The 23,362-nt window shown below is 36.2% G+C and overlaps 1 protein-coding gene across 18 annotated transcripts in view; it reads right to left on the reverse strand.

Moving 5' to 3' along the window:
- The window catches only part of PPFIA2 (PTPRF interacting protein alpha 2), a 286,017-nt gene that overhangs the window by 12,711 nt on the left and 249,944 nt on the right, over positions 1–23,362 (reverse strand). For 12 of the 18 annotated variants that reach the window (XM_039703927.1, XM_039703924.1, XM_039703937.1 and 9 more), the window contains 4 exons: positions 13,968–13,976; positions 7,114–7,195; positions 3,229–3,429; positions 1,141–1,203 (listed from right to left, as the gene is read on the reverse strand). In XM_039703927.1, the coding sequence (XP_039559861.1) occupies positions 1,141–1,203; positions 3,229–3,429; positions 7,114–7,195; positions 13,968–13,976 (355 nt within the window). The remainder of the gene's footprint in view (positions 1–1,140; positions 1,204–3,228; positions 3,430–7,113; positions 7,196–13,967; positions 13,977–23,362) is intronic. The other 6 variants (XM_039703940.1, XM_039703941.1, XM_039703926.1 and 3 more) reach the window with 1 other exon arrangement.

The raw sequence follows: 23,362 nt of genomic DNA on the forward strand, positions 1-23,362 counted from the left end.
GGTGAAATTTTACATCATTATTTAAACATTCTTCACAGTTTCACAATTAAAACACAAACATTTACCTAAAATTTGGGCATTAGGGATGTAGTTTTTTGTTTCTAGTTTGATTTTGAAACATTAACAATAAAAAGATGCCTTCTTGAGAATGTATTGTAAAGGAGGTTTTCACATAACATTTTTTATGGAAAAATTTTATTTTATATTTTTCTTGCTGGCCAGTTAAACAGGATCAACTCCTTCTCAGTTCAGTGCTGTTATATTTGCATTTATCTTTACCAACAATAATAAAACTGGAAATGAGGTCAGTTTAAAAAAATATTTATGAGAATTGGCTTCCTTACTGCTGATGGGAAAACTTTAAATATTATAACAAGCATAAACTTTGAAGAAATAATTCTTTATTGCATCAAAATTTAGCTCCAGAACCTCTCCCACCATTTATGGATTGGGCTGACTATAACATTTGCCATACTGAAGATAATTTTTTCAGAGATCTCACTAGAACATTGCATCATATTTCATAAGCACGTTTATGGAGTTATGTGTTAACAAGCAACACATAAAATAACATATATTCCAAATGGGAAAAAACTTTAATGTTACTTTAGTGTTAAGGGAGAGGTTTGACAAAAATCAATAAATAAATGACACTCTCCATGCACCTGAAATCAAATATCATTAATACCCAAGTATGGACAAGAAAGACTCTGTTTTAATGGAAACATGAAGTTGTTTAATGCACCATTCTCAAGCCTTTCCTTATTTCTTTCTATGTCAGCAAATACAAAACTCCATTTAGAAGAAGAGGGAGTAAATTACAGGGGAAACGTTGCATTTGACCGTGACAATTTCATTTCATTAAATGAGGTTTCACAGAGGCACTGAAACTGTTCTATACTCTAAAAGTCCAATACTGGTTTTTAGGGTCACGCAATTTTTGTGATGGCAATACCATTTGTCAATTCTTTTGCTGAAAGATTATGTAACTGTTCTTTAGATTCAATTTCATTACTCCCTGCAACTTTATAATGGCATGCTTTGGGTGCACCCTACAGAAGATGTGGCACCCGTGTTAAAGCAGGAACAGGCCTATCCTCTTTTGGATAAAACCATTTAAGTGGAAGTGGAATCACTAACCGTTTTTGCTGGAGCAGCGAGATTTTCCATTTCTTCATGGGTCACCCAAACATTGCCTGAGGGCTACAGACAAGGCCCGCAGGAAGGCAGGTGGGATCCACATTAGGTAAGCAGTGGTAAAGAAGAAAGGCAGCACCACTGTAAGTTAACAGCGCATCACCATCAGCACAACCACGCTCTTGTCTCTACCGAGCTGCAACTAGAGACAACTTTAGAAAACTTGGTTTGTAACTTGCATTAGCGGCTTCTGAACAGATGTGATGGACTATTACAACTAGAAATGAGGGATGAAATCTGGCAGAGCACTGCCACAAAGGAAAGAATAATAATTAAAGCTGCATTTCATAAACAACTGGCAAATGCAACCTTTATGTCACAGCTCTGTGCGCAGGTAAGCTTCAGCTCCGAAAGATTTTCCAGCCTAAATATTCTGCACAAGTCACATGCCCACATTGTAATCTAAATAATGAATACTTCTCCCATGTTTCTGTAAATCAAAATGTCGAGATAATTAACTTCTAAAAATATTCGTCTTCATCCTATTGTTTTTCATCAAATGATTAGTAGGACAATGAGGAGAGTCAGGGAGGGAACCTGAATGTGTGCTATGTTTTCTGGAGACCTGAGATAAATTACCTCCTTTCCTGAGAAAGAGGGGAAGCAGAAAGACTGGAGACTCAGAAATGCACATTCCAGGGCAGGGCAGCTTTGTGTGCACACAGCTACTCAGGCAGAATTAAAAAAAAAAAAACAAGGCAAAAGTATTCCTAATGGTTTTGGCTTGAACATAATATTTTCTTACTTCATAAGTATAAATGCTTTTATCCTTTGAAATATCCTCTTATACTTTTAAAATAAAAATTAATTTTGTGTAGTAATTCAAACATCATATTGAGTCTTTACTGCTTTACTTTGGTAAAATCCTCTACAATTCATAATATTACCATGCTAATGACACAAAACTGTTTTCAGAGAAGTATCAGACAGTGAACTACAATATTTAAAGAACATGAGCAATATGAAGATAAAAGGGCAGTCAATAGCAATATTAGTGCTGTTGCCCAGTTGCTTATGTAGCTCACAAGGATATTTGAATTCTAATTTCCACCAAAAAATTCTCCATAAATCCAATGAAGACAACATATTACTAAATATAAATATTAACCTAATCATTACTATTGCCTTTCTACTAGAAATCTGAGTTACACCACTTGAGTAGTAGTCTTTGTCCTTCACTTCTATGCCATGTTTGCCATCTGATCGAGCCTCTTTTTTATTAGTCTCCACTGCTTCTTGCATCTCCATTACTATCAGTATATCTCAGCTTTAAAAACTTCCCTTTCGCCATCTTGTTTTATTTTTGTCCTCATCAGTTCAGCCTATTTTTCCCACTTTTTATGTATAGCACATTCATTCTTACAGTCCTCATATCTATTTCTTGCTCTTTTTGATATGTTCCTCTTTCCTTTCAGACTTGTATCTCTGTTTATCTTTACTTGCTTCCCTCCTTTCTGCCACCACTTTCTCTTCCTTCCTCACTGAATCCACAGGCTCCACTTCCACTTTCCAGACACTCCCTTCACACTTCCAATCACTTCTTCTCTTAAAAGCATGAAGAACCTAAAGCAAGCTGACTTGTATTAGGTAATATTTGGAAGGGTGCAAAAAGGGGGAATGGGAAAAAGACTCAAAAGAGCTGTGCTGCTACATGACCTCTCCCAACACCTGCCTCCCCTCCATCTCAAAAAAAGAAATAAAGAAAGAGAACAAACAAACAAAAAAGAGAAACACAATCTGATTAGGCTGGTACAGATGATTTGAAGGAAGAGAAAGGCAAAAATAAAGGCAAAATTACAAATAAGATGCTTGATACTGATTTGGATAACATCAAGGATAATCAAAACAATGACTTAAAAAAAATCTGATAAAAGAAAAACATCAGCAACCAACAATCAAGGAAGTGATGAATAGGTAGTTCACTGATTGTGAAGTGCGTGTTATCATAGAGCCACTCTGGTACTACAAAAGTTTTTCTGCAGACTCCTGTAGGGCAAAGTGGGAAGAAAAAGTTAGCTGAACAGGACTCACTGTTCTGGATGTTGGAGGTGCTGATGGACTTGTCAATGATACCATCTCCTGGATTGCTAATCGGAGTTTTAGGCGATGGAGAGGATTGCTGATTCCAATTTCTCTTTGAATCTCAGTATCAGACAAAGCAGACATGATAGCTCCACTCTTCACGTTGGCACGGCAGGCAGCGACATACCAGGCTGGCATCCCTAGCCAGAGCTGTCAAGAGAAAGGACATTTCATCCAAAGCACTGCTTCATATCTCAAATGAAATTACAGTCATGGAATATCCTGAGCTGGAAGGGACCCACTGGCACAATCAAGTCCAACTCTTGGCTCTGCACAGAACAGCCTCAAGGATCACATCATGTGCCAAGAGCATTATCCAAAAGCTTCTAAAACTGTCAGACTTGATGTCATGACCACTAATAACTAATTAATTAATGACAAATAATAAACAATTAATTGTCAGGACACCTATCAGTGTGAATAAGCATGGTAACACACATAAATGAGTATGAATATCATAGTCTTTAATAAAATTGTTTCAGAACCTTTGAAATTGCCATGATTTCATGTGAATTCTTTTTGCTTTTACTGTAATCTGAACTTTAAAGCAAGGCATGCTTTGAATTATTTTTAGAGCTGCCTCCATCCCCTGGGCTACTCTTTTCCCAGGACTAATGACCAAGTACTGGCACAAGTCAGTGTTATCTACCTGATAATCTTATGTACAGAAAATCATCTAAGAGGAATCAAGTAATTTTTTTACTTTTGTACTAAAATGGCTCTCTCTTTTTTTAACATGGTGTACCCAAGGCACACAATCTTACATTTCTCAGCTTTTATATTTTGAGTAGAAATTTATCAAGCCCAGTTCAAATTATCAACCTATCAGGGACAGACTTTACAGTAAATTTGGGAACAGTCTGGCATGGTGTCACATCCCAGCTAGGAATACTGGTTAGAAGGTGCCGCAAAACGTGAACACAGCTCCATCACCTATGGATTTAGAAGATATATACTTGTATGCTTTTCTTCTCCTTATGTTAGTCTTCCTAGCCCAGGCCAGGAACAGCTCCTTTCTTCATCACTTGTTCTTTCTGTGTAAGAGGATCTACAGTGTGAATAATTCTTGTTTTTCTCAGCTTTCTCATTTTATGCTGCCTCATTAATATGACTGTCAGTGTCTACAGCTCTTTTTTCCCAAAGGAGGTTATTTCATATCATACATGTGAGGTTTTTAATCATGCTATGAAGTACATTATGCTTAGCAAAGCCTGTGAGAAGAACATAAGCAGTGAATGCCATAATCACTGTGATTTTGGGGATGGCATATGGAAAACAAAGACCTAGCTAGGTGCATCTCAAATAGGCCAGCAGAATTAGCTGATTCCATTGGTTGTCTTTTTAATTTTCTCTTAATAAAGGCTTACTAAAGGAGGACACAAGGTCAAGGAAATGAGGAAATTCACCAAAAAATCTGGAAAGCAGTGATGAATTGAAAGGATTTTCATTTCACTTGACACAGTAGGGGGAAGAAGTATGTGGTTCTTAAGAGGTTTATACTTTATCTGGGAAATATTTCCATAAAAGACAGCTGTTAGATCACTTTTGTGTCACAGGGAAAACAGACTTGACTGTCAAGTTGCAGAAGACTCAGTCAGGCTTTGAGTCCTGAAGTATCAGAGTCTGAGAAATGACTGCATTGTTTGATTAAGTCCTTCCCACTGATGGGATTACACACTACCATCCATCCAAAGCTAGTCTGAACCTAAAAACATGATCTGATTCCAAAAAACTGTTACAAAATAAAAAGTTTCATGAAAGAAAAAAACCCACAAAACCCAAAAATTAAGTAGATAACACCCGGCTGCACTTAAATGGCCATGAGAAAACCATGCATGGCTTTAAAATGTATTTCATCACCTCATTTATTTTAACATTAATTTTTTTCACACATGCACTTGAAAAGCAGGAAAGCATAAACACTGGGAGTTACTCACCCTGCAGAAATAGATTAAACTGTTTGCTGCTCATTACATAAATGATTTCTTTAACAAAACAAGTAAATTCTTTAACAAAATAGCTGTCTAGCAGAAAATTATGTTAGATTAATAGTCTCAAAAAAGAGAACACAGAAATCATTCTAGACAGAGAACTGAGATATCAAGATCAATATACTTTTCCAGAGTTAAGAAAACACAAAATTCTTAAAATATTTCTCAACTGTGTATGTGCTACATACAAACAAGAATAAATGCTAAGGCTGAAAAGCCCTATAAAGTTTGAAAATTTCACAATATGCTTCTTAATTTTTTCTCCTGTAATATTTACTTTATTCTACAGTTGAAGTGACACGTATTATTCTTTAGGAGAGTATGAAATACACAGTGTCCATCTGCTGATGCACTGATGCTCACTGAATAAAACACTGCTCCTATTCTCATATCTTTTTGTCATCAGTATTCAATCTGCCCTGACTACTGTGACATCAACTTCCTGTTGACCTCTCCTGTGCTACTGTCATCGTATTCCCCAAGAACTTTATAGATCCTCATTTCTCTTTACAGCCCCTCTCCTAGACATTCTTTTTTTCAGAAAAGAATCAAAGGGGAAAAAAAGTAGGGCTTAACTTGTCAAAAACTGCTTGAAACTGCAGATCTCCTTGAAGAGATCAGGTATTGGTACGCAGAAATTATAGACTTTTGTATGTTCATGTCTCCAGCAAACCAGTCTTTACTGTAATACTAAATATTTCTGACTGATATAAATCTGGTTACAGAACTCTTAAAATCGTATAAAAAAGCAAAGTAGGGACCAAATTAAGGATTGTTCCATATTAACAGAGATTTTTTGGGAATGAGGATTTAATCCTATTTTCCAAGGTCATATACAAATGCTTGTATTGACTTTCTGCAGTTTTAATTTTGTATTTTTCATTAGGTATCTTCAGCAATTCCAAGGTGAAGCAGAAATTTTGTGGACAATAGCTGCTTTCATTTCTCATCTTTCATTTATTCACTAGCATATTTCTGTCAAAGGTTTGGAGAGGGATCTCTTTTTTCTGTTGAAGGGGAAAACTTTACAAGGTCTAACTGATGATCAGTGGATGACAGCTAGAGCAGGCAGGAGAAAAGTTGTGACTAGGTGGAGATGCTTGGTATAGTAAGGAATAAGTTTGAGCCAACAAAGAGTTTGTATCTGCACTGAAGTGTCACAGCTTTGCCATGTAAAAGTGACTGTGGATTTGTATAAGAACACTTTCTTTCTGCAGCCTTCTCCCCTTGTGTGTGTGTGGTTTTTTAGTAGTTCCTTCACCTAAAACACTCATTGATTACTTTGTCAAAATTGATGACAGTTCTGCTGAATGTTTTTTCTTCTTGATTTCCAAAACCCATTTGTTTAGGTCCTCCAAAAAAGGACAGCGCTCTGCACATTGGAGTTCAGATACGAAGGAATTGTCTGTCAAATCCGAGGTTTCAACCTGGATCTCCTACACTGCAGGTGAAAATGGTGAGAGGAATGCTTTTTTTCCCCATTATGTTTTTAAAATGCAGAAAGCTACAAATTCATCACATTTATTTAAAATTAGCACATCATTCTGCATAAAATGTCTGTAGAGTTCCTAGACATTTAGAGGCTGAGTAATTCAAAGATTTAAAAACTTTGGGATTCAAGTGCCTTTCTGGTCCTCATCCTGCTGTGTAATTCTGTCTTACTTTTTTCAGCTCTAGTCTCTAATTTACACCATCCAGTGTCAAAACCCACGTAATGCTGATGGCACAGTGCACAGGGGGAGAGGAGGAGGCTGTAACAGTCTCTTTTAAGATTTGTAAGGACAAGCACACAGAAGCAGTCTCCAAATGGGAGTCACATTTTCAAGTTGTGGCCAACACTTACCTCCAGCCAGGCGACCACCGTTGGTCCGTCCCACTGCGCAAAAGGCAAACCTTTTCTCCGAGCCTCTTCCAGAAGTTCATGTCTAAAAATGGATCAAGAAATGGTAAATATGTGGAGTTATGTGTTGGGACAAAAAGATGCGACTGCCTTTTTGTGAAGGGTAATAACAGTGAAGCACAATGACAGGCATAGAAAAAGCACAGAACACACCAGTTAACAATACAGCTCTTTCTCCTGTTGAATGTGCTCTCAATCTATTCCCAATTCTTCATTTTTTCTGACATCCTTTTAAACACCTAACATACAAAAGATAAGGTTTCTGCCTCTTCTTTAGCCAAAGCAATAAAAAAATCAGTACACCCTATAATAAAGGGGTATCAAAACAGAAGAGAAAACTGAGGGACCCCTGAGACTAACATAGCTCTGATCTGGGAATGACTCAGTAAGGCCCAGAACTGGCAACTTCTAGACATGAACTAAGCATGGATGTAATGCAGCTGGATCTGAGAGCTGTTTGTGTTTGAAACACTAAGCCAGCTCTAGCAGCTATGCACGCTGCAATGGTCTGTGCAGTACAGGCATTCTGTACCTTAAATATGCCATCTCTGGCTATTTAAGAGTTGATTGTATCTTTGGTAGTTCCATGTTTGGATGTTTTTAATTATTGATTATATAAAAAAGAATTCTATATGGTTTACTGATGCATATTTTTATAATTATAGAATTGATGCGATTTCTCGATTTTGTATATGTACATAGATGTCTCTCTATTGAGTTGATCAAATACCAATACAGCTCCTGTATCTGCAGTTTTTCTGGACTAAAACTGGTGTATATGTAAAACATCATTCTCAAAGCTTAATTGATACTTTTAATATGGCTGTATTCAAAATTTGGTATAGTTACATATAAACTAGTCAGCTAGATTACCAGGAAAATGCTCTATATTAAAAACATTCAGCTTTTTCACCAGACATTTCCACTGTGGTGATGATGTAGAAAAAGCAGCCCTTCAAATGTCTTTTTTTTTTTCTGGTATTTAACAACATGTTTTCAGCTGCCTCCCACCGAGCAAAACACAAAAGAATGCTCTCTGCAACAAGCTGTACTGAAAAACAAATTAGACAAGGACTATGCTAATGTAGTATTAAAATTTGCTTACATTCCCAAATAACAAGAAAATCTTGGAATTATGGCTTCAATTTTTTCCTGTCCTCCTTTATTACTACAGCCTTTGTGGTTCAGTTATCCCTTGACAATTCATCACCGCCTCAGCAGCCTTTCAAATAAATGTACTATAAAATCACAGCAGATAAAAGCAATGGAGTGATCTTACTTGTAAGGAGTAGTCTTTGGGGATTTTTGCATTGCCAAGGGGCCACACTGAGTGAATTTGGCTTTAGCAGAAAACGGAACTCAAATAATAGATTTTGCATACAGGTTTAAATCCCTGTCTCTGAATATTTATGGAAAGCAAGCTGCTTAATTTTCTGAGTTTATGCTGTAGTAATACATAACATTACAAATACTTGACAGCATTACTGAAATTGATAACAGCTTCTCCTCCCACACTGCCTTTGCAGCAGACCTTTCCTTTGTCACTTGGATAACCCAAGCCACTGTGGAGCTATCCTTGATATCTGTGAAAGCATAACTCTCAGTAAAACAAGAAGTTGCTCTCTGGGTACAGGAACACCCAGTTACCTTCAGCAGCCGATGGGGATGCAGGAATGCCACATTCCCAGGGAGATAAGTAGTGAATGCCTATGAAAGGTATTCACCTGTCTGCTTAGGAGAGCAGAATTAAGGCATGGCCAGACTTGGCCACATCCCAGCTACCTGTGGATGAGGTATTTAGGTTGCAGCCTTCCCTCAGGGCTAGTTCTGCAGGTGCTACAGCGGTGCTGTACCTCCCTCAGATGTGGGGCTGCAGAACTCCTGCTGCTGCCGGGTCTGAGAGCTGGCATGGCCATCCTTAGGGATACACAACCTTTCAGGAATGCCCCTGCCTCACCTGGTCACTTTTGGCAGAGCATGGGCTGCACGAAGTCCTCCCTACAACCAGCCCAAGCCCGGGGAGCAGCCCCTTCTGCAGCTGGGAGTCCATCCCTGGAGGAACCAGATCCCAGAGTTTCTTTTGTCTGAGCTACTCTCTTCAATTATCCCAGCTGAAAAAGCAGGTTAACATGTTAAGTAGAAAAGGAGATCATGGCTTTGTGGGTCACTGGCCTTCCTTGCTTGTGTTGGTCTCCTCCTCCGAGCAGGAAAGCAGAAGCACCTGGACTACATGGAGGTGGGAAGGAAGTCTTGGCCTCTTGGATTTGATGTTAAACCTCTGTGTGGCTTCAGGAACTGATGCCTGAAGAAGAGGCATTGGCACTTTAAGGTTTCACTTCCATGAAAAACTCAGTTCCTTTATACTGGAATTACAAAGCACATATTTCTAGGGAGTCTTCTGTGACTGCAATGTCTGTACCAGCCCGAGGCTTGGCGTGGAGGCTTACAATTATTCCAATGATTCTCAAACCAATACAGTCTCCCAGAGTGAGAAGGAAAGCACTTCTGTTCAGAGGAAATCTGCCTCACTAAAGTGAAAGAGCTAAAGGAAAATAGAGCTGTGGTTACTGATTTTAGCTCAAGAAAATGGGGACAGGCCAGAAACGAGATGCCATAAATGTGTGTGTGTGTGTGTGTGTGCTGTAGCCAAAGCCTTCAGTTTGATAAACATAATCCAAAGAGTATTTGCATGTAGAAGGAAATTGCTCTGAATTGGAAATACTTTTAGCATACAGATAAAAATCCTTTACTCTGACGTGCACATGAATTATAGCCATCATAAGGGTTGTGCATCTCTCATTGATACAGAAGAATAGTAAAAGGACTTTTATAATATTTTCCTGCTTTAAAAAGAATTTAATGCTTAAAAACTTATAGTTTCTTCCTCAGGTGATTCTTATGAGCAGCACTGCAATATTAAAGTTTATTGAAATTATAATTTACTTTTGGAATATTAGTCTTTGACTACTTAATACAAACCAGGAGATCTGTGAAACCTGCACCTTCAGGCCTTCAAATATGAACCTTTATAAGCCAAAACTAAACCCAGAATTTCTATTTTTTGACTAAGAGATACATTCTTTAGTTTGCAGTCAGTGAAAACTCTAATGAATTGTGTGTTTTGGGTATTTTTTAGTAATATGAACTAGCACTAAAAAAAAAAGTCTCCCACTCTTTCATTAAGTTAAAAGTATCATGTAGGAAAAAATATGCACTGTTTTGAACAATTGTGCAAATCACCTGAAAAATTAATCCAGTGACCTGTTTTGGACTAGAGAACAATAATTTAGAATGGACAGGATGTTATCTACAGCTGTCCTTATAGGATAGTCTCTGGCTTCCCAAAAACAGAACCCTAAAGCAAAATATTGGTAACTGTGGTTCAGTTTTCCTTGTAAAAACATACAACTGATCACAGGAGGAGGAAGGGACAAATACCCCAGGGTTTATCACTCCCTCTTGCCTTCATTACGAATACAGCGTTTGAGGGATCATAAGAAGCATTATACAGACAGTCTAATTTAAAAGGCTTTTTGCAGGGATTTTCCCCTCAGACATTGTCAGAAGAATACTCCATGTTACAATGAGTCCATGTTGCATCGGTGAGGAGGAAGGGAATTAAAATGCCATTATTTCCATGCTTGCTTAGGTTTCTGGCAGCATATGAAAACAAGCTGATAAGGAAAAATTGACATTAATTAGGCATTACTAGAAATGACATTATTTTGCAGATAGGGGTTTAAACCACTTACTACCACTGGAATGAATTCCAAATTAAAGCCATATTTTTAAAGATAACATTATTACTGCTAAAGAACAAAATTCTCTTCCTGGAGATATTATGGGAATAACTGGAATATACTATTTAAAATATATCATTTCTCTGAGCCTGGTTTTGAAAAGTCTGGAAAATTCATGAACATCAGCTGTTCAACATCAATACAAAACTGAGAAATACTTTGTGTGCTTTACGGAATGCCACATAAAGTGGGTTTTTTCACATTTTTATTGAAGACAGTAAAGAAAAGTCACATAATGTCAAGTTGTGTTGTGAAGCTGTGTGTTGGAGAAGCAGAGTTGCCTCCCTAGCACTGACTCCTGATGTTTAATCCTCCCCAAAATGACTTGCTAAGGACACTGTTGACACTGGGCCATTTGCCTCAGCACCACTCATCCACAGCCAGGTACAACTAACTGCCCAGATCAACCCAAAAACCTGAGAGCACAACTGTCTTATAACATGGGGACTTCTGAATGCTTCAAAAATCCCTTGGACAGGATAAGTACATGGAAGCAATAGGAAGGCAGACAAAATGTGTGAAATTATGTTACTGTCCTGCAAATCTACTTCATGTGTATACTCTTGTACCAGGGAACTTCTAGCTCTGTATCAGCAGCTGTCATCAATTCATTGCATAAAGCCCAATGAACTTTATTAAAAACATTAATAATCTTTAAATAGAATTAGTGTAGGAAGTTAATGCTATCTTGACTTAAAGTGTGAATTCAATGGCATTCAATTTTCTTCATGAAGACAAGGCTGCCCCCCATGAAGCAAACAAGCAAAGACAGCTTAGGATTTCTCACACACGTAATGCAAACACTCTGTGCAATACATGACATCCAGACATTGTCTTGATGAAACGTAAACAATATTTGAACACAGATCTTCATATTTCTGCAAGTCATAGGATTTACTCTGATATCTAATAGGGTTCATGTGAAAAGACCTCAGGGATATTATACTGCATAAAATATATAATGTCTCTTAATTAAAACATAATCATAAATATGAGATAAATTGAAAAGGAGTCACAGTGAAGTCAAGAGCCTGATCATGTTTGTAAAACACAAACAGAATTGATTTAAAAATTTGGCGAATGGGTAATTTAGATTGTGAAATGACCTTTAGTCACAAACATTTTCTCAAACAGAAAACAGACTGAGGTTTTTACCTAGCAGGTCCTCGGATTATGAACTGACATTATTATGGTTATTGTTATCACCAATATTAAAATGTTTCATTTAGAACAAAGTACTGTACATGATAGGTTTCTAGAAAAGAACCAGACGGAAAAGACAGACCAAATATACTGCATTTATCTGAGTAATCCTATGATTTCAAGGTAAGATTAAACACATCTGCCACTTGAAATCTAACATACATTCAAAGTCTGAAAAAAACAGGAGACAGGATTTCTAATGAATTAAACTGGAATTAGATTTTATCCTTTCTATTGTCATTTGCTAAACATTTACAACATGCCAGAATCCTGTAACTCAGGACATTGCATGAAAAAATAAGAGCTGAATTTTTATAAGTTAATAGTATCTAATAAAAATATCAAGTTACATTTTATATATATGTATTTTCTGCAAGACTATAAATGGATTTAAAGTAGGAAGTGGAGTGGGAGGTTAGGGAGAGACTCAAGAGTTCATATTGCCACACAATACAGATTTAATTTAATCTGAAAGGATCCAACTTACTTAAAGACTGCACTAATTAAAAACTATGCCAGATCCTGTTTGAACTTTGACATTTAAGTGATCTGGATTTTAAATTATTTGAAATCCTCATTCTCCTTTCTGATATCAAATATCAGGTCACACTGGAAACAATGGACAAAATTCAATCTCCAATATTTTACAAAATGCTTTGTATTCAACTTTAAGGAGTTTTCGGAAAAAAAATGACTGAAATACAGAAATCAAGATGCAAGTAATAAACAGAATGTTTTTAAATCTATAAAATAAGGATGTATAAATTCCACAGTATCCCAGTTCAAAGAATAAAAGTGCTGTGGATATTCTATGTTAGGTGTTCATTAAAGCTTTATGGAAACTGAAGGTCAGCATTCTTTTTTTCTGAATATATTTTTTAGGCACATTCAGGAATGGATGAGATAGACCCTGACAAACAGATCTTCAGAGGGCTAGTATTAAAAACCAAATAAAACAGCTGTGAAATAAGCAGACTTGCATAATAGATAATCGTGTGTGTATTGTACTACATCAGAGACCCTCAGTGTTCCCAGGCTGATTAAATGTTATCAAATATATTTTTATAAAGTAATTTCATAATCACAAATTATTGTGGTTACTCTTTTTCAAAATTAAGTTTTGAATCCTTTCACCTACTGAAATTTCTTCCTTAAGTCTGCAAATTCTTATTCAAGAAGAATTAGTATTTCTACAATAGATCAAAGAAGAGATGAATATTTTAAACTTGATATTGGGTTAATTACAAAAACCAAAACAAACAAGAAAATGAACTGGTGAAGAGAAAACAGTAAAATCATATGCACAAATAAAATATTTTTGCATATATGTTTGCTTTGAAACAGCATGAGTGTTCAAACAGAAAAAATTGAGTAGTCTGTAAGGCTTTTTGTGATTTTAATTAAACAATCTATGCCTTAACAGCATTTGTTAAACTCATAATTTTTCCACTCAAATGTCTTTGTAATTCTGGACTTTAGACCTCCCAAAAAGTGTTTATTTTTTAAAAAATGACAGAAGTTATCTCCAAGTAGTTAACTCATTCTGTTAAGCACTTCAGGAGCAAGTTTTGACCTAAATTTCTATATGCTTTCAAGGTTTATTGTTATTCTGAATACTTTGAAAGCTTTCTTTCTTTCTTTTTTTTTTTTTTTTTGAATGGATTCAGTTTTGGTTTTCTGCATGGATTTGTTACATAAGATTCACAGAATAACAAAAAAAGTAGGAATAAAACATAGAAAATAAACATGGTGCTGAAGATTAATATGTTCAGCAACCATGGCGTTTTAACTTACCCCGATATGCTTTTCATGAGATGAAGAGAGATGAATGGAAAAAAAAAGCACATAAATGTTAATGAACATATATAGTAGTCCATAAAAAAAAAATAAATAGTGTGATAGATAAAATAATATCACTGTTATAACTACAGAAATCTTTGTAACTGGTCTTTCAATGCTTTAGAAGACTTCAACGCTCTTGTGAGGAGCAGATGAAATAGTCAAAATGAGATTTTCATTAAACTCATGGTGGCTATTTATTAGGTACCACTCAGCACAGCACAGCACATCTTCCATCAACAATAGATATTCTTGCCAAAGATCTGTAAACACAGCGAATGTGGAGTAGGTTTTCAAATCAAAGGCTTTTGCTTAGATTTGAATAATTTCATAAGGGTTTTTGTGTAACCCTAAAAATCTTGAAAATCCCAAACCTGTGGATTTAACCAAATTAACACAGATACACAGTAAAATTGAGTGGACTACATACCAAGGTTTACTTTTCTATGTGCACTTTAATAATATTTTAGCAAAATATCTCATAGGAATCAAAAATGACCTAGAATTGGTTGTAAAATTTTAGTTTTACAGTTTTAATGTGAATGAGGAATTTTTTCATTTCAGCAGTCATACTAACACTGTATCAGTAGCAACACTGGTATGAATGATTTGCCCTCTAGGTAACCTATTATTGCCAATATAATAGTTACAGTATATGGAAGAGAAAGTGGGATTCCTGTAGTCATTGCTGATAATAAACTTTCTACATCATCCATTAACTGCCATCATAAAAAAAAGAAAATTATAGGCCTGAATGAAACCCAGACACCTCAAAATATTACATTTCTATTAACAAATTATTTTCAGAGATCTAAAAATGCTTGGTAGATATAGTTGTAATAAATGTGAGCTGAAAAACCTTTGCTGTGTTTAACTAAAAAGAGGTTGCAGACATTTCAGTCAGTTCAGAAGGGCACTGTTTTTGAGGACTTCAGTTTTGCTTTCATGTGTGCAAGATCAGCAAAACAGCTGGGAGAGAGGAGAGAAAGTGCAACACAGAAAAGTAGATGGAAACAAATGACAAATTTATACACAAGAAGTTTAAGACAGGAAGATTAAGGAAGAGAGGGACAACAAAGGCATGTAATATAAGTAAAGTACTAGGAAGCTATTAAAAAAAATTACCAAATCTGATGAAAGTAGCACTAGAATTGAATATGCATTCATGATTCATTCTCATTTTCTACTGAGCTAATTGTAAAGACTGACATGATCACCTTTGCTGAAAAAGCTTTTAATTTTGATGCTTCTGCAGTATAGTGAAGCAGAACTGCTGTTTGTTATATTTTCCACAGAGTACAATGGGTATGTGTAGAGAGAAACAGGGGGATTGAGTGGAATGCAAGTAATTTTCTTGTAGCTTTAATGAGCTGGCAGTTTGCAGTCACTTGGGGACAATCTGTGGGACCTGAAGGCCATGATAGGAGTATAATATCAAGGGGCATTGTCCTAGGTTAAAATATTAAGATATATTCTATTCCCATCCTCAAGAGCTGCTGAAATCAGGAGGGGCATTGTTTCTTCCTTGTTTCCTGTTAATGGGCCCATCAATGCCTTTGAACAAGACTCAGAGATAACTCCCTCCAGGAGCCCTTTCTGTTTAATGGACCCACCACAGAATGATAACAGTGAGGTGCTCTGCCCAGGGGGGAGGAGCTAAGCATCCCCACCTGGATATAATCTGGGGTTTGGGACAGAACAGTCAGGCTTTCCAATGGACTCAGAGGAACGGCCATCTTTTCCAATGGATCTTCAGAGGAAGGCTATACTTTTTCTACAGGATTCCTGCTCCAACAGAATCACACCTGCCTCTCCAGGAGGACTGCAGCCACCAGTCCAACTGGACTGCTACCAACACTCTGTCCAACAGGTTGTCAGGTTGGATTCTGACTTTGTCAGCTGTTTTTCTTTTGTATTATTGTATGTATTTTAGTTTTCTTTTCCCTTTTCCTAATAAATTGTATTTCTGACTTTTTTTTTCATAAGACAACTAATTTATTGCCATTTTATTACATTTTCCTTAGACATATATTAATATAAAAGTTGTGTAGAATTTTTTTACTCTATTGTGTTTTACCCATTCTTCCTTTAAATCCTAATTTTACAGTTAATCTGATAGGATACTTACATCTGCTGGAAATACTTACATCTACTTGTTTAGAAAGCCAGCTGTATGCACAAGGTTATAAGCTTATATTTATCCAGAAGCTCCAAATTGCAATGGATAAACTTATACATGTACATAAGATAGGGACTAGAGCCTTGGGGGTTTATGTTTGATTAAAAATTTGCCATTTTCTGATACAAGTATTCTTATCTTTTATGAGGAAGGGAATTAAAAAAACTTGGCAAAACATAAAAAATACTATTTTTTAAAGAAGTATTATTTTAAAAAATAAAATATTTAAAAAATATGAGTTAGATATGGAAAAAAATATGTTGTATCATATTTTCCATCATCAGAATAATCTAAGTAAGGTTTAATAATCCTCTGAAAAATAAATACCCATTTATCTTTACATTTATAATGCTAAAAAGGCTCCAAGTATTAATGTAAGAACAAGACACATTTTTAATATTGCAAAAGCTTAGACTGACTAATGATTTGAAAGTGTTCCAGTTAAAATATTTGCTAAAGGAATTAAGTTTAAAAATAAATTTAATCTTTATGTTTCTCCAAGACTAGACACTGATCTAGCCAAGAGAAAACCACACTGCACACAGCAGACAATCCTAAACTGCATATCAGAACACTGGACACCTCCCCCCTGCACACAGCAGACTGCATATCAGAACACTGGACACCTCCCCTTCCTTCACCAGAATGGGAAAAAGGAAACATGTTTTGCTAGAAAGGGAGGAAAAACTAAAGATCAGGCTAAAAGCTACTAACAACATCTGTGAGTTTTTCATAGATAAGATAGGAAGGAACGAAATTCAATGCAAAACTTGAATTTTCCCGAAGATTCAGAAAATAAGAGACTGGGGGTGAAAAAACATTGTATTCTTAAGAGTTACATCAAAAAATAAATTGCATATGTTTAGGATACAATGGTGCTTAATATGCATTAAGTATATAGGAACATTAGGGTGTTTTTATTGTGCCATCCAACTAATTAATCCAATTGGATTAATTTTCTAAAATGTGTGCAATTAAAAAAATTATTAGAAACAGCTATTTGCATACTGCAGAGGACAGAGATTATTTGTAGTCACAAATACACTACATCAAATTCTAATTGCACTTGCACACATGAAACCTAATTAATTAACCTAATTAAATGGGCATCATGTGGATTCAAAAGCAATTACACGATAACTGCAGTGTTTCAAACAAAACAGTCCACAGTATTCCACATAATAGTCTGCCTAAATAATTTTTCAAGTTGCTTGTTGACAGAGATCTAAAACTTGGATTTTCCCATTAAAAATTTTTTAAAATGTTTATCAAATGAACTTATCATCGACATTTATCATTCTTTTTTTCCCCTAAGTAGAAAGATAGTCAATCCAACATGCTCTTTTGTTCACATGAGGTTCCTGCTGTTTAACATGTACATCACAGCAATCAGCTGAGATGTAACAGCACTGCAATCCTCTCTGCAAAGTTAATTATAAGGCTATGAATACTAAGAATTTATTTTTTATACATGAGAATTGTTTAGGTCTTGATTTTCAAGGGGTTTTTATGTATGTAAGCACATGTACATGTCCTGGCACATCAACGCTTTTCTGCAACGCACCTGAAGCCAGGAAGCTGTATCTGGCAAACAAAAACCTTTAGCAGTGGAGTAAATCCTCCCAAAAACAGGTTCTTGGGAAAGAATGGTTTACGTTGATTTTCCTTGGAAAACATAAACCTCACATCTTAAGCTTGTTTTGGAAATATGGAATTAATAGATTCTTGTCCGGAGTCAAATTAAAGAAAACTGAAGAAAAAAGTGAGGCTCAAGCACTGCTCTTGACTCATATTAATAAACTGGGGGATTTATCAGCTTCTGGACTTGGGTCCTGCCATCAAAATCCAGAATAGCTGGCTTGCATGTGATTTCTTTTTCAGGGATTTTTTGTAAAAATTTGTACAAAATTATACAATTATGAAATTTTTCTTTGGGATTGCTGCAGAAAGGATGACACAAGCCAATCTCCCACTGTACCAGCAGCATGCACAAGGTCAAACCACCTCTGAGTGGCAATCCAGGACTACAGACCACTTAAATGTCTCTCAAACCTCCTTATGGTGGTACCTCAGAGGGGATACAATCAGCACATCCTGTGAAATGTCAGTGACTATGACCAATTATTACACACTTTCATGCAACATATGATATGTATACATGTTGTATTTCTCCAGGGACACTTATTTGCTGCTACTTTGCATATTGTTGCAGATGAAATCAAACATTACATTTGAGAAGGGTCCCTGGCCGTTGGAGCTGTACTACACTGTACAAAACAAGACTCTTTAGAGTTGTATTTGCCACCAGTGAAGCTTTAGTATGGGAAATTTGACATTATTTCTGAGCAAAACTGTGGATAAGGAGAAAGCAATTGATGCTGACTTGCATAGGTATAGCAAAAAGGAAGCAAACACAACTCTATTTGTTGATAATATTTCAAGTTTGGCTGAGTTCATTGTTAAAGAATATTTTCATAAAGGTCTCAATGTATGGCATTCTAGTGTAAAAAACAGTAAAACATTTATACAGCTTCTCTTAGGTGCCTTATTTTTTAACCTAAGATGAGGTCAGTGGAGATATGCATTTTTAAGGGGAATACAGTTCATTTTAGCCACAGTGTTATCTACTGATTTTTTGGTGCATGAATTGTCTTGTGGGACAGACACTATGACTCTACCTGAACCTTTCAGGAACATTCACACATTGCAATAGGAACTGGACTGACCTGAACTTCCCATGCTGGGTCCTGGCTTGGGCTATCATGGCAAGCCTATGTGAATGCCAAGGCCAAGTCATTGTGCACAGTTTGCACAACACCCACAAAGGATGATGTCATGAACATATGAGATAGTCTGTACACAGTCACACAGAATGGTAGCTGGAGTCAACTACAAAATTCAGAATTGGAAATTAGGAGGGTGTTTTCCAGAGGGAGACTGGTTAATTGCTAGGAAAAAAAAAGTACTATGAGAAAGGGTCTGTTCTTCATTTTTTCCTCCTGGAGAGTTTATCTTAATCAAAAGGCATGGTTTATAGGAGTGCAAACTATTTAAATCATTTGGGGAGTTCAATTGAATGTAACTATGGGAGATGGTATCTGTGCCACTAATAATTCTAGTCCTAAACCCTGAGTTTTCTTAAACAAGGGTTCTTTAGGCAAACAGGCTCTGAAAGTTCAGGCAAAAGGCAGAAGATTCTATATACAAAGCATCACCACATTTTATACAGAACAAGTGAAGTGAAATACAAAGTCTAGTTAAAATCATAAAATTCAAGCACATGTACACCCCAGCATCACTTAATTTCACAAAACAAGGAATAACACCCTACACACTTTAAATACCCCTTACCCTCACCTTTTTTTCCTAGAACAGTGTGCTCAATTTACAAATAGTAAGACCTAAAAAGTTTCAGTATTAACCAGAACTGTCATTTATTTAATGTTGAGAGTAAACATCTATGGATGAGTCAGGCAACTTAAAGTCATCTTTTCAGCTTGTAAGAGATGTTGGGTATAATTAAAAAATTCTACACAGCTTCCTTAATTTCTCTTTGATGCCTTAGGAGTAAGGCTTGTTCCTAATAGATCTATGTAATAACCAAATTTTGGATGAACAGAGACCCTTGTTGGAGGTTTATAAATGTCTAGCATATCATTGAGACAAACTGTTAATTACACTTTAATGATGTCTAAGCAGTCAATTGAAATTGAAAGAAATTTTGCATCTAAATAGCATCTTCTAAACAAGAAGCAGGGAAACCTTGAAATTTAGGTTAATGACACTATAATCACCAGAGAGAGAATTGGTCTCCAAAATTACCACACTCTCTCATTAAACTTTTCAGAGTGAAATGTTTTATTCAGTACCTGATTTGATGCAAACAAACAGAGCTAAAGCACTATAACACACTGCAGTGTCTTGCTAACTCCATGGGGCCCAGAGTCAATGCAACACTGGCTTGAGGGAGCAGGTGCTCAGGACACCTGATGGACCATTAGAACCTGCTGCTGCAGTACGTGGCAATTTGAAATGTCCTGCATCTTTATCCCTGGGGTAGGGGCATCCTTATGGAACTACTGATGGAATTAAATACATTCAAAAATGCAAAATTAGAAATTTAGCATTTTAAGTATTTCTCAGTTGAGAGATACCATGGATATAATTTTAAACACGAATCTGTCCTTTTATAATGACTTCTATCCAAACTAAATCAAAGCTAATAGCAGAGGTGGGTGAAGATCATGGTTACTAGCACAGTACTCATATGTTGATCACATTGATGAACCTGACTTCTGTTTCATAGCAAGGGGAGAATCCTCGTTTTCCTGCACCAGAAGCACCACTGAACTGTTTGCTGAGCTGTTAATAGGGCTGAAAGCCACTTCACTTGACTTGCGCATCTCAAAGGGAAACACACTTTCAGTATGTGGTATTATACTTGTTTTATAGAAAAGAGAATTGGCTCTGGCATCACTGTTTCAAGGGTTTTTGTATTGTTGGGGTGTTTCGCTGCAGGGTTTTTTTGAAGGTTGGTTTTGGTTTTGTCTGCATTGGATTTGGATTTTATTTTTATAAAGGGAGTGACAAAGCCCACATAAGTAAAGCTGTCTCAGAACCTGAAATGTAATACAAAGTAGTGCTTCTCAGCTTTAGCCTATCCTTTAACTATCCTATTGGTGGGTTTGGCTCTCTGGGGCTTTTATGTCCTAATCCAAGTCAGCTAGAAATGCTGACAAGGTGCTCTGCTCTATGTTCCAGTGACTCACTGTCTCTGCAGGGTTTGTAGAGCAGTTTTGTTTAACAGTAAAGGAAGAATAAACCACTGGGACTTAAATCATACTGCTATAGATCTTACTGCTACATCACGAGCTAGGAAATTACTCTCTGACTTCTCTTATTATGTCTTAGAAAGACCTCCCACACATCCCCACCACCATTAATGTTTCATAGCATAGTTTCCTCATTTGCACTACACAGTTCAGTAATCTTGCACCTACTGTGTGTATGGCAAGGCTGCTTCCAGAGGGAATTAGGCATTGTTAAGAATTGGTACAAAGGAATGACCTACTGCAACAAACTTTTCATTTAAATTACTTTCTGGACTTTCTCAATTTAATATTTTCAAGGCAAGACGTGCAAATAAATGACTGATATTCAAGACCCATTTGGACACAGTCCTGTGCCATGTGCTCTAGGATGACCCTGCTTGAGCAGGGGGGTTGGACCAGACGACCCACTGGGGTCCCTTCCAACCTGACCCATTCTGTGATGCTGTGACTGCATTTCATACAAGGAGGTGGTAATTCTCTTGCACTCTGTTGACAGCTTGGCACCCTAATGACGACCATAATTCAGCAGAATCTCCTGTATATCTCCAACACAATAGGTTAAATTCTTTCCTAGGTTATGGTTCCTCTAAAATGATATAACATAGACTTATATATACACATAAACTAACAATAATGTATGTTAACATTTCTGCAGTTCTGAGGATTCTAAAGTGAGAAACTATGAAGACAGGTAACTCTAAAAGGTACAGGGGAAAAATTAAATTTCTTCTTGAGATAGTTGTAGAACATATACGTTGGATAAATAATATACAGTTCAGACTAATAGAAAAGTCTTAATCACAAAGGAAAGACTCCTTCTAGCAGAGGACACTTTGATTACATCTAATCCATAAAGAACCAAGGACAGACAGACACAGGAGAAAAAAAGGAAAGACTTGAAAAGCAGAAAGCATGGGAGTGTGTGAGATTGGACAGAAATTTAATAACAGATTATCTGCACACCCCTTATTTACAGACCCAAAAGTTGGTAGGCAATCTATAGATGAAATAGTCATGTCATGTTTGCAGTGGTGTGTGCCAAGTCTTGTTATTTTACCCAGTTTAACAAACTAACACATGAAGTGTTAATGAACACTAATAACACTAAGTGAACAAAATGAACTCATTCGTTCCTTCAAAATTTTTTCAATACTGTGATGCATTCAGCCCTCAGAACTGGAAGGTACATTGGGATTAAAAAAAAAAGGCTGCTGAAAATGTACTCTTTATGAATGGTAATGATGGCCTCAAAGATGCCTTCCAGATTTAGTAAAAAACCATGGTAACATAATCTACATCCATATATTTCTAAAATTACTGATTATGTATAGATAAGAAATACAGGGATAAGACTCATCAACTGTAACATCCCTGTGAATACTATTTTGAGTTTCTTAATTGAATTGAAAACGTTTCTTCTCTTCCAACTAGCACAGTGACTGCTTCTCTAATTGCTAAATTGAGGCTGATTTAAACAGAATGTTTGCATTTGTACATTACATGGATGTGTACATTTAAGGTTATATTTCATCAAGCGCTTAACAGGAAAGTAGTGATTAAAAATATTCAACATAAAAATTTAAAGAGAAGCTCAAGTATTATCCCTAGAGTCTTTGGATTAGAACTGAAAATTCTCTTGAAACTCAATCAAGGAATCTTAAATGAGTGAAACAAACCTGAAAACACAGAAAACTTTAAAAATTGGGCTTTCAGAATCCAAATAATAGCATTAAAGTGAATGGTTATGGATGAAAATAAACCTTTTTATTTACAGAATGAATTTGCAAAGTCAGTTTCAAGTACCGTCTTTTTCTCTGACACCCTCTAATTACACTTTAAGTGCAATGCTGCCAAGAGGTTTCTTTTGTGTTTGCAGCCTTATTTTATTAGTTCTTCATAGCTCCTGGCAGCTGGTATGAGTCAGTGTACTGTTTTCACAAGGAGGTGCATGAAAGACAGCATTAAATTATTATATAATTGATGCAAACAAAAAGCTAGGTTGCTTTTTGTCTGCATTTGCTGACAGGCAAATAAACTGAAGCTGCTAGGGTTTATGGGGAACCTTTGACATCTAGAAACAGAAGAAACACTGTTCACTAGATAATACAAAAGAGATTTTTCACCCTTTTGAAAAAGAAAATCTACATAGCGAGTCACTAAATACGTATCTATTTTTTCAGAATTGCACTGAAGGCAAAAAGCACAGGATTAATGACAATGTGAAATGGTAAAATGTCTCTCATAAATCTATGTTCTTTCACAAATGAAATAATATTGTACAATTGATAGACTCTGCATATTTTCACCTATATTTTATATGTAGCTTTAAAAACTTTTAC

This window comes from Passer montanus, unplaced genomic scaffold (assembly GCF_014805655.1).
Source record: "Passer montanus isolate IOZ18808 unplaced genomic scaffold, ASM1480565v1 scaffold17, whole genome shotgun sequence".
Classification (NCBI taxonomy): domain Eukaryota; kingdom Metazoa; phylum Chordata; class Aves; order Passeriformes; family Passeridae; genus Passer; species Passer montanus.